The following is a 12,794-nucleotide window of genomic DNA, read 5'->3' as shown; positions in this document are numbered from 1 at the left end:
TATGCACAAATGCTGTTCTGGTCTACACTCGGTATTTTGATATATACATATATGTTCTTGAATTTAATCATTTCACCTCAATAAAGGAGACACTGGGTAAAGGGTGACAAGCATACTGACTTATGACCATCGTGTTGGACCTTATAATTCGTGAAGTGGGTACTTAAAAGAGTAACAAGGAATTAAAACAGCGTTAGTATAAAAGACGCAGTTAGCAGCTTCATATGTGGTAAAAGCTTAAATGAATGTATATAAGCTCTGAATGTAGCATAGGAGGGAAAACGTCTCGAACACTGGATTCGAGGTTTGGTGGCACAAACCACTCACTGTCGTTTTTCTCCCTGATCTCAAGGGACTGTCTCTATGCATGATACTTCTGTACAAACTCTCACCAACAGCACACGGGCCATATTATTGAAAAGCTTCTATATTAATATTGCACACCTTCAGGGAACTTCAGTCCATTTCACTGAGTCTGAACGCAAACCCATGTATTCCCACTGATCTGTTTAACACAAGTCGTGGTAATCTAATAAATGAAATACGGGACTTCGTCTTAACGCATTGTTTCAGCATTTATATCGGCATTATATGGACACTTTATCAGTTCAAGATAAAGCCTTATTTCCATTCCATGGATGTACACTACCTTTGCATCACAAACAATCAAAAGAAGAGAGTGTATATAACAATTATAGGGTATAAATGCCTTGGTATATCCATCATATGTAGCGAATGGAAGCAGTTTTGTTTTTATGAGCGTCCAAATAATCGTTCTTGTGACCATTTTGACTAAAGTTGGATTTCAATGCATTTGTCTTTTCATTAATCTAGAATTTCATAGTTTCCTGAATATGCTGAATTTTATTAGACGAAATGCAGATATTGGAACATCGTGGTTCACATACAGAATTCTAGGCAAGTCACATCTACCCACTTGAAACATCGATCGATCCTCGCTTGCTTTAACAGAACTTTCATGATGCTGACAGAGTCAGAGCAATGGAGGTAGCGCGTGCATTGTAGACTTACCCCGGATGGACCGTTCCCTGGGGTCTCTGGTCAAGAGGATACGCTTCGTGGGAAAGGTGTACTTCCGGGGCTCTGCAGGGGGAGGCTACAACAACAGCAAACCATAATGAATTTACTATGCCAACAAAGTTCGATTTGTGTCATAATTAAGACACAATCAAAATTCAACCAATAAAAAAGCACTGGATGTTTCAATTCGTGTGTATGACTTTTGGTACAACTTACGTAAAGGGTAGTCGCAAAACCTAAAATTATATAATGGTGGCCATGTGTGTTTTCTATGTTAGGGTAAGCATAACATGCAGGTATAAACTGTGGGTTTTTACACGATAGAACAGAACAGATCGGTCATGGTCTCCTTGCCTGTCCCATACTTAGCTAAGGCCAAGGTATTTACATGCTATTCTTCTTCAAAACACAAATACCGGCCCAGATAGCACAGTTGGTAGAGCATCCGCTTCGGGAGCGGTACATCCAGGATCAACCCTGGGTCGAGTCACACCTAAGACTAAAAGAGGAAGTTGTAACTTCCTTGCTTGTCATTCAGCATGAAGAGGACAGTGCAACGACTGGCTGACCCGTATCAGTATAATGGCTCGGAACTTGCCCTCGGAAAGTTATCTTAGTGAAGCAGCACTAGATAAAAGAGCGGCGGAAATCCGTCCTGCAACAAAGAAGTACATTACATACAACCTAAGGATTCCTTCCTCGTCATACGAATGAAAAATTGTTGAGCACGACGTTAAACCCCAAGCACTCACTCAAAACGCATGTAAGTAGCATGTTTTATATTTAGTTAAATCCAGCACCGCATGTCCAATAAAGTATAAATATAATCTGAAAGTCTCTCGAAGAAGAAACCTTGTTATTTAAGAAGCCAATCACTCATTTGCAGTTCACGATGTTCCCAAGGAGGTTCAGGCTATATGCATCCACACCTACACTTAGTTTTCCTATGAATCTGCTTGAAGCATTTCTGCTTGTAAAAGACATTTAAAGTTTATGGAAGCGTGTACCTGCCCACGTAATAACATTGCATAAAACTGCCCTTGACCAAAGGGCTTCCAAGATTTCAGAAGCAGATGTCACTTGCCTGTGTTCACAGACTTTGCGGAGTGCTTTGTCATGTGATTTAACCAAAGTAGATAAATGCATCCACCTTTTGTTCTCTTTAGAAAGACATTTAAGCATCCTTTTCGCGAATTTTTATTAGTGAATATAAAGAAATTGATATTTGACAAGCGTCTGTTTCAGAGAAAGCTGTGTTTAACAGGTAAACCACTCTAACATTTTCCTCTCAAATAAACTTAAATTTACTGCAACGCACTTGAATATTCTAGGGGTTCCTCTTCTACATGAAAACCTAATATTGTCAATAAAAAGAGTAATTTTGTCCGTGTAAGCCATGCGAACCTTTATATATTTACAAGACGACTTGTGGATATGTTATTTATTTTATTGTTATAGAGCCTGATTTGAAATAAAAGAACAAATTAAACTTGTTATGGATTTGTGGGGTTCAAATAGAAAATAAGAATAAAAATTTGAAGTGAAATAGTCCTACCACTGAACAACTATAAACAAGCGACACAATAAAACACTAAGTAACTTTAGGTTTAAATAATATACAAATGAAAGCACACTGCATGGAGCACCCACAAAAAGACAGATTGTGCTTTAATTTCACTTTCTCGTGTCTTGTTTTTGTTAGTTATGGACTAAATAATAAAAATACTTAAAAGTATCGATCTAAAAATGATAAATGCCAACATCACCAATGATGTTTGGACATAAAAGCATCGAAAGAATTTGCTTTAGAACGATATAAACATGCTTCTTTGGATAAATTATATTTTAGACTACGATGAAAAGACAGAAAGTTACAAGCATCTAACACGACATATGGCGTGCCCAGCCAACCCTAATGATTTTTCAGCGGAGCGTAAATTACAGCAGTGCAAAAGATGGATGATCTTTTGGAGGGCAACACAGGAACTGCAAAACCTTCACAAAGACTGTTTCTCTCAAGAATATTTGAAGAATTCGCATTATCTCTTTCGGAAGGAAATAAAGCATGGTTCTATACGTGGAACCTGTGAACCTACCTGCTTTTTACGTTCAAGTTGTTTTAATATTGTGACGCCTCCTTCTGTCATGTGCTTCATAATTGGTTCATCCGCATCTACGCTGTTATCACTTTCGACTCGATGAATTGCATTGAGAAGATCTTGTATAAAAAAATGAACAAAAACAATTCAGAATGCAGGCATCTTTGATAAAAGTCATTTAACTAGTTTACTCAACAACGTCATTTGCACACAAGCCATTTTATATACCTTGCAAGCCCCATGAAAGAAATGATAGTGAGTATAAACAGTAGGATTACTTGGAATTGAATGTAATGTCCCCCACTGTCTGCCTGTCGTTTTTACTTCCTTCCGAAAAGCCTACGCAGGGACTTTGTTCTGAATCTCTGGATTACCCATAGAGTCAAGAGACAATTTGCTGCTGATTTCGCTGGACGCTAACCTACAGCCACTCAGAGTCTGTGAGTGGGAAGCGCGTACTGCAATTGACAGCTCCAGCCGTCATCACCGTGGGACCATCTGGATGTCGAATCTCCTGTGAGTCTTACCATTCTAGATTACAAAGCCTCCACCTGGACGGTTTCAACAGATTTATGCACGTCACTTGTTGGCATTCATCTAACAACAAAATGTTGGAGAAAGTGGAAAGGAGATTTTGTGTCGGAAAGTACAATGTAATTCATACCCAAGCCATTGTTTAACGATTCTTCTACAATTCAAATGCGGATCTCTCATTTGAAGCATCATTTAAAAATCAGGGACTACTCATTATTGTTATTTCGTCACCTCTCAAAACCGGCGGGTTTGACTTCGGTACACTGGATTCCCTCGTTAAACAACCATGATTCACTCATGCGCAGTGGTTCGATGTTATTGGCTTACTACTGGGCCAAGGCAACTATCATCAATAATCTTGCCGCTGCATTTGAAGAACTCCTCCGGGCTAGGGAGAGGACTAGGACTAGCTATGCTCTCCCGGACATATCTGTGATTGACCCAGAAATCGCAAAGGGCAGCTTCAAAATATACGGTGTTCATTTGCCATAAATGATGGACCGGAATGGAAAACAAGTTGTGAAAAGTGGCCATTTCAGTCTAGTAACAAAATTAAGGCACTTATTTCAGGCCTACAGGCCATGGACTAAATGACTAACTGTCTCATTGCTGTACTGTCCCCGAAACTCTTCCCGCATAGGTAATTCCTTAGAATTTAGATATGTGAGCGGAGATTCCACAGTACTAGCCAGTGATCAAAACGTTAACGTGCTGATTACAAGAGCCCATGACTTGGGATCCGTCTCGGTTCTTTTGAAACATAAATATTACTAGAATATGTGTTTCTTCCGTATTGATAATAATGTAATAACAATGTAATTTAAGTACTTTATACATGCATAACAATATGAGTTTCTGTATTTTTGGCTAAACCCAGGACGAATAAAAACACCGTTCTATCTCCTAAAGGGCCACCATGATATCACTTAGCATAAAACAAACGTTGAGTGATTTGTCGTTGTTTGAGTCCTACTTCTTCCACCCTACTTTACATTATGGGTTTAATTCTAGTATTTTGTGTATCTTTTTCTAATTTTGCTGTGGGCTACTTTCTATTCAATATTATATCTCATGGAATAAAATATGACTGATGTGATTGATTTATTGACTATGATGGACACCAGAGTGTCTGTAATAAATCGTTGACAAACATTCTCACATGTGCACAGATTTTTTTGTTGGGACGGAGGTGATTTCAACAAAAAACTTACTGGAAGACTACCTACCCCGCACTGGATGACAAATATCTTATCCCTGTGACCAAAATAAAAATGCTTTTTGATTGTTTACCTTTCCAAAAGCAGCTTGAAGTCATCACCAACTGTCACAGGATAAGGTACATAGCATGTCCTTGGAAGAACCTTCAAATTTTGGAAAACTCTAACTGTGGTAATTTCCATAATAAAGCAAAACGCATTATATTTGAAAATTGAGCGTTGAATTGGGAACTATAATGGGAAGAACTACTTCATCGCTGTTTAAGAAAGCGGAGTGCTAAATGAAGACAGGTCATGCCCTGTTCGCTGACAACATTCGTCTTGGCATCTGGCAGAATTGATCGCCTTGGCTAATATGACCAAAACACATGCTGTGCCACAAAGAAGGACGTGAACATTTACCAGAACGTGGAGATCCATTGGACGTCCGTCCAAAGCAACAGGCGAACAGCGAATACCAATTTCCGTCCCCATGACGTCTTCTTAATTCCTGTTCTATCCGATTTCAGATAGCCAAGTCAAATCCCAGTAAAAGACCCCTCACAGGTGGTTTAAATAAAGCTCATCGTTTGACGGCTAGTGTTTTGCAGTCACTAAATATTTAGTGGCACTGATTGGTGAATAGTTTGCCGAGTTTGCGTTACACATATGAGCTTTACTAATTCGTTAATGAAATCTAGATTGTATATTGAAACGCTTGAACAAACATAAACTACATTATTTGATACAATTAGTGAGCGATATGCTGTATACGGGACACAATTTATTGTACTTCAGACCCGATATTCAAATACAATATCACGAAAATATTCAAACAGTATATATATATATATATATATATATATATATATATATTCAATTTACACTATAAGATCCTACTCACTGAAAACCTGTAAAGAGCACATACCTTCAACTCCACCAGGGAAGTTAAACTCAGCCGAATTAGGTCTGCTTCCAATACTGTGAATGATTTTCCTGGATCTTGTCGTCACATCGTCCAGCAAGGGCATTGCCGGCGTAAAATCACTGGCGGGACTATTGGTGTCAGTATCCGAATGGTATATCACATATGCTTCTCGCGTTGGTACAAAATCAACGTCCGACCGGTGAGAGTAAATATCCGGGAGAGTGGTACTGCTTGACATGACACCCTCACGACCGGCAGTCCCCGAGGGGTACGCCAAGGCATCAAGTCTGTCATGGCGAGGAACCCAGTCTCTCGTTCTCTGCTCTCTAAATTTGACATCGTCCGCATAGATATCATCGTATTGGGTGTAATCGTCATAAGTCTGTCGCCTAAACTCCTCTTGTTTGTGAGCAAGATATTCCGTAGAACTGTAGTTGGCTTGAGCCGTGGTGTACACATCTACCGGCCTGCGACCAGCCAAGAGTTCTTGATACAACCGGTAGTCTTCCGGTGTATGTACTTCCGGCCGAGGCGTTTCGTCGTCCAGCGGTTTAATGATTCCCGTCGGTATGGGACGATTCGGGGCACGAGATCTGTATTGGATAGGTATGTCATCGTAACTATGGTACAAAGTGTCCGGGTCTCTGGACAAGCGCATTAACTCATGCTGCAGTCTGGCTGTTTCTTCTAATTGTCTCTTTCTTTTATTTATTTCCATTTGTAGAATATACTTCCGTTCTTCTCGATCGTAAGGATCGTCGTCATCTGGAAAGTTAGATTTAAGATATGCGGATCTTCCGTCGGCTAAATGAGGATCGGACACACTCTCGAGTAAAGACAGCCTATCGGAACCAGAATATGTACAGTAATCCGGCTGAAGCCGATCTACTGACATTGATTTCCCACTATAAAACATTTTAGCATAAGCAGACGGTTTGACTTTTTTGTATCTAGAATTTAACGGCTCTGATCGAGTGCTTTCTGCGTCACTTTGACCGGACTGAGAGCTGTCATCCGTAGGGTATCTTTCCAAACGTTTCTCTGGCACAGGCTCCTCAAGCTTAGCCTGAAACGCTGCTTCAATGTCTTTGTCTTCTTTTATTGGGGAAAACTTGACAATAGAAGGATCTGAGGCTTGACGTCTGTGTCGCGATCGTCGCTGTGGCACTTGTGGAGAGGTCCTCGATGGTGACATCGACCTCTGACCTTTTCTGGGGATATCTGTCGTAGACCGAGATGGCGTAGTTCTTCTCGCGGGTGATTCCGAACGCGTCCTGTGTACGACTTGTCCAGATCTGGGCTCCGACGGCGCAAGAGTCCTCCGGCCTCCTCGTGGGGCTGGAATTGGTTTCTGCTTTGACATAGCCTCGCCCAGCTTTGCAAGCTTTAATTGCTCAATTTGATACTCTAAAGCTTTAATTTCTTCGAGTTCTTCTAATTGTTTTCGCCGACGCATTGTTGCGGATTTCAGCTCCTCAATAATTCTCCGTTTCAGAGATTTCATTGCAGATGTTATAGGGACTCCATATATACTTTTCAAGGAATCAATAAGGAGATCACTTTCGCCTATTTCATCTCTAAGAATCATGTCAACATCTTTCTCGACTGGAAATCTTCTCAGCCGGGTAGGTGTTTCTTTTGGTCGTTGTTTCTCTTCGAATTCAGCAACCACTTTACTTACAGATGTTCCCTTGGTATCCTTTTGTAAATCTTCAGCTACGCCATTATTACGACAGTATAGCTCTGCTTCCTCGATTATTCTTTTCACTTCTTTGTCTGCAGCTTCCTTGATTTTATTCGATACTTCTGTATCATCTTTGTTATCTGTCGCTGCACCAGGCCCCATAATTTGCACTTTTCGTTTTGTAGGCAAAGGGCTACTTCTTGCAGGTTTTGCACCACCCTTTCCTGTCGGTGTAACACTTCGGGTACTTGCATCTAAAGATGACTTTTTGTCGGGGCCCCGAGAAGCAGCTTTAAGTCCACTGCTCTTTGGTTCATATTTTGGAACGGTCTTTTGAGAAGATGAGTCCGTTTGTTTGGCCGCTTTCTCTCCCCGACCACTAGAGTCCGGTGTACCGGGCGTCTTTCTGGTTCTGACTACACCAGTGCCAGTCACAGCAGATTTCTGGCCCGGAACGTGAATTTCAGCTATGGTGTCTTTGTGTGATCCCGATGTCTTAGCACCGGCTTTTGGTAAGGTTTCAGATATATGTGTTTTGGATGAGCTCTGCTTTTCTGACTTTAAAGTCACAGCTTTGTCTGGACGATCTTGTGTCTTCTGAGCCCTCTCCTCATCATCTGCTTGTCCAGTAGACGTGATGACTGATTCATCCGAACTTTCGGCTGAAGGAACGGACGGGAGACGTCTTCGTATGCGCTTTGGTTTCTCTTTAACTGGTGGGGGTTTGGGTTTAGCGGCCTAATAGGGATTAAAACATCACTGTCGTTAGGCACATGCTTCTCAAGCATATAAATGGTTGCTTTTAAAATATTGTAATATTAACTGCACAAGAATTTATTTATTTATCTGACTGGTGTTTTACCCCGTACTCAAGAATATTTCACTTGTACGACGGCGGCCAGCATTATGGTGGTGGAAACCGGGCAGCGCCCGGGGTGTGGGGGCTGGGGTTCCCACGACCATCCACAGGTTGTTGGCAGGCCTTCCCACTTACAGCCGGAGAGGAAGCCAGCATGAGCTGGACTTGAACTCACATCGACCGCATTGGTGAGAGGCTCCTGGGTCAAAACGCTGCGCTAGCGCGCTAACCAACTGAGCCATGGAGGCCCCCAGAACTACACAAGAAAATGACCCTTTCATACTTGCAGAGATCATATGCTTATCGATATATAATTCAATAACTATATTACATGCTTATTACACATATAAGAAAATAATTCAAGTCAGGTTCATTTTATGATAGTCCTGTTTTTTACGTTGGCTTATAAACCCAGACACTAACAAATCATCGCCTTTGACAGCACAACAGGACAAATGATTAACGCTAATTTCTACTTTTGGTGCTGACGTTTACAAACGTATATCCACCTGGATGTCAATCTATGTAGAGGTTAGTAGTAGATCCTATATAAAACCTATATTCTTTTGAAAAACGACTAAATAAAGCAAACGACGACCTAAAATTTTTGACGTCGGTTTGGGTGTATAGAGCGCAGTGATAATTGAATTTAATGATGATACATTGGTTTTCTTGAACAATTATATGTGAATGTTTTTTTTAATACACTAAGCAACGCAAATGTTCGTCCAGGTTGCTTCCAGCAACGTTACATCCCAACTTTAGGTCAAGGTATCTGGACAGAAGAATTATTTCTCTCATTGCTCTGAGACAACAGAGCCAATTTCCTAAAGAGTCCGAACTATTTCCACTTGCAATAGAAGTCGATGATGTGGAAACAGCTTCTTGGTTTTACAGCCTCATATCGTCGGCAAATATGGATTAGGAGATGATTAAATACCTACTCCAACGTTCAACGTGTTCAGGGCTTACAGAGTTAATGCCATATTCACATTTGGATACATTTAATAAAAGTAGTTATTTGAGATAATACTCGAAAATTTCTGCATGGTATGACAAGACATGTATTTTAACAATGGGCACTACAAAAAATTCCTACCTCCTTAATCATCAAGTAACGACGGCGTGTATGTTGCCAAAGTTTAGGAATTTACATGAAGAGTGATAAACTTACAAGAGGCCAGATTTCACCAGTTGCGTTTGACCATCACAATATGGCCGCTCTAGGTTTACTCTCCTTGATCTCAATTGTATATATAATATATAATAGCCTAAAATCACCAGTTTCGCCAAAGGTGCCCAATTGTTCGTCATATTTATATATCAGTAAGACTTGTCTGCACGAATTTATATAAATTCATGTGACATACATAATAAAATGGACTTAATATTCCTGTAAAGAACAAAGGCAAATTTTAATACATTTTATATTAACATTATTCACTAAAATGTTGATAGGATATATTAACTGTACAGTGAATATTGAATAACATAAGTATTGTTAACGTGTACAAGTGAAACGGATAAGCCGTTTCATCCTTCGTATCTTATACATATACGTCATCTTTCACCTCAACAACTATATCTGTGGTATTTCATCTTTCACCTCAACAACTATATCTGTGGTATTAACACTTTACTATGTCATATCGTCTCCATGTTTAGCACACTAACAAAAATATCAATGCTAAATGCTAAAAATATACAAAGAATCACCTACCTTTACCGGCTTCGGTTTAGGTACTTGGGCCGCAGCCTTGGTTTTCTCGGCCTTCACAGGGCGAGGATGAACAACTGGAGCTAATGGTTTATCCACCATTGGCACAGGCTCCTTTACATGAATCTCCTGTGTTACAGGAAACGAAAATTTTTCCTTATCGGCCGCTTGGCTAATTGAAGAGGGCGATTGAGGCTCCGGGGGAGACGAGTCTGAATCAAGGGGCGTAACTGGTGATGGGTATATATGCACATCATGTTCTGGAGATGACGTTGGTGTAAGGGAACTACTTTCTGAATAATCTCTGCGAACCGATTTGCCCTCAGGTGTGACAGGGGATTCCATAACTTTGTACTGAGGTGACATTGTCTGCTCCTCTGACTCTATGTGTTTAATTACTAGGGGATTCGGTTTTGCTTTTAAGTCTTTCGCTCGTTTCCTTTCCGTTGAGTCCTGTTTAACTAAAGCATGTTTCTTGGGTGCCACCTCTGGTTTCTCTACAAACTCTTTATCCTCGTCCTGACTGCTTCCGAGCTTTTCAAACATCTCCACACGACTTGATACTTTGGTTGGCTCAACTAGACTGGCTTTTACTTCCACCGAGTCACCGTTGTCAGTGGGAAGCTTTTCAGGCTCTTCTGTCACAGATTCTCCCGCGGACGTTCTAGCTAACGATGAGGACAGCCAAGCTGTTAACGTGGCGGGTTTCAAAGGTGAGGGTTTTTTCTGAGTCGCTACAATCTCTGGCGTTGGTTTTGGCAGTTTTCGCCGCACGCGGCCAGGTGGAGGTGAAGGTGTTGATTGCATTGAAGGTGAGGATGTGGATGCCCTGGGGTTGCTAGCTGATGGAGAAGACACAGATGGTGCAGGAATAGGTGAGGCAGCTGCACCGGCCTGGCAGCCATCATCAGCCCAGCCAGTAACATTACCATTTATTTCTGGTATAGTTTCCATCTCTCCACTTCGGCGATACGTTATCATCTCTATCCCCCTCTCAGCGACGCGTTCCACTTTCACTCCATCTTCGCCAGAAGAAACTTTTTGCACCGAGCTATATGTGACAGTTGGTTGCGAAGACGTATCGAAATTTGACGTGGCGCAAAGTTCTGGAAGCTCGTATAAAACTGGAAGGTGATGTCTGTCCTCATCGAATCCACACTCACTACCAAACGCCTCGGCTTTTTCGTACAGGTTACCGTTGTCTATTTGGCTTATGTCCTCTATGTTGTGATACCTTTTCAAAGGAGTAATCATAAATTCATCATCGTCTCCATTACCATCAGTTCCACCACGCACAAGATTCAATTCTTGATAATCGTGGTCATCGTCGCCATCTATAAATTCTACTTTTTCAACCCTTTCATCACTTTCCTCATCCTCACCAACACGAGACATGCGCATGCGCAGTGCCTCCTGTTGAGCTAACATGTCTTCCTGTTCCGCTTCTTCTACTGAGGGTGACACATCTAGTATGGGAGACAAGTCCACGACTGGAGACCAATCGGCAGATGTCGACGGGGGCCTTTGTTTTTGGCGCTTTGTATTTTGATAGTCAATTGGTTTCGTTGATGGATCTGCCAGCTCAATGTCATCAACTTCCTCAGAGTAAGAGTGGTCGTCACTGTAGCCAGGGGACCCAGGAGACGTGCTGTCCGTGCTGGCCTGGGAATCCGGTGACAATTGATCTGTGTGGTGCAAGTCCTCCACAACCCTCAGGTTTGTAGGGCTAACACTCATAGACGTCAAACTGGCTGTGTTTGATGCTACCGTCGCAGCAAAACTAGCCAGGTCTACAACACCTATAGAATCGTGATCCTTATATTTACGACTCTTCACACTGACGTCAGAATCACCGTTCTTTTTAGTTTTGATAGGTATATCCAGTTGAAGCTGTTCTCCTGAGTTTGATGTGAACGATTCTCGGACCTCTTCAGGCGATAGCGGAGCAGGTCTCTGTGCCGTGTTCATAGCACCATGTATTCTATTTGGCTCCCCAATGCCATGATCTTCCCCATACAACTCATCCAAAGAAATCTGCCTTGATGGGGGAGACATGTCTGTATAGGTAAAGAAATGGCGTTTATCTTTCGGGGACACAGGCGATGATATTGATCGCCTTTTGCCCGGGTAAGAGTCCTTTCGGCGAGGAGAAAAAGGTGGGCTTTCTAGTCCCTCCCTCCAACTAGGACTCCGTGGGGGGCTAGGACTGTAGACCTGGCGAGCTTCAAACTGACCGTTTTCTGCTCTGGCCATGGATAAAGAATGAGTTCTAGGAATGGAAACATGCATAGAAGGGGGGAAATCATCCAAATCGTCGTGTTCCTCTGCCATGGCCGACAAGCCTTCGAGAGCACGGCGGAATTCTTCATGGTCCGGAGCCGCTTCTGCTTCAAAGTTCAGGTCGGCTTCCTCATCCGATAGTTTAGCCCCTGAGTATTCCGTGTATTCCGTGTCGTCGTCGGACGAGGTAGCACTGTGAGATCTGGAGAGGTTGAGAGATCTCGGCCTGGGACGCCTAGAAATGCGGAAATAATCTTCAGTGTCGTCAGTGGTAGTGCTGACTATGCTCATGAGAGAGTACTCGTCACTGACATCTTCCTGACTGGAACCGTCTCCTCGAACTCTTTGGGCTGTCAAATCTTCCATGTCCACGTCTGACGCAAAATCTGACATGTCTTCGGAGTCGCTCTTCGTACTCTGCCCCACACCTACAACAGGATGAACTTGGCGTTAGAA

The 12,794-nt window shown here is 42.0% G+C and overlaps 1 protein-coding gene across 1 annotated transcript in view; it reads right to left on the bottom strand.

Annotated features, from left to right (window-relative positions):
* The window catches only part of LOC135471002 (uncharacterized), a 56,202-nt gene that overhangs the window by 14,858 nt on the left and 28,550 nt on the right, over nt 1-12,794 (bottom strand). Inside the window, exons 6-10 of the mRNA XM_064750050.1 lie at nt 10,062-12,766; nt 7,084-8,220; nt 5,799-6,999; nt 3,138-3,259; nt 1,033-1,117 (exon numbers count right to left, since the gene is read on the bottom strand). Coding sequence (XP_064606120.1) covers nt 1,033-1,117; nt 3,138-3,259; nt 5,799-6,999; nt 7,084-8,220; nt 10,062-12,766 — 5,250 coding nt within the window. The remainder of the gene's footprint in view (nt 1-1,032; nt 1,118-3,137; nt 3,260-5,798; nt 7,000-7,083; nt 8,221-10,061; nt 12,767-12,794) is intronic.

The sequence above is a fragment of the Liolophura sinensis genome, chromosome 7 (genome assembly GCF_032854445.1).
Source record: "Liolophura sinensis isolate JHLJ2023 chromosome 7, CUHK_Ljap_v2, whole genome shotgun sequence".
NCBI lineage: Eukaryota > Metazoa > Mollusca > Polyplacophora > Chitonida > Chitonidae > Liolophura > Liolophura sinensis.
This window is presented reverse-complemented; position numbering and strand designations above follow the sequence as displayed.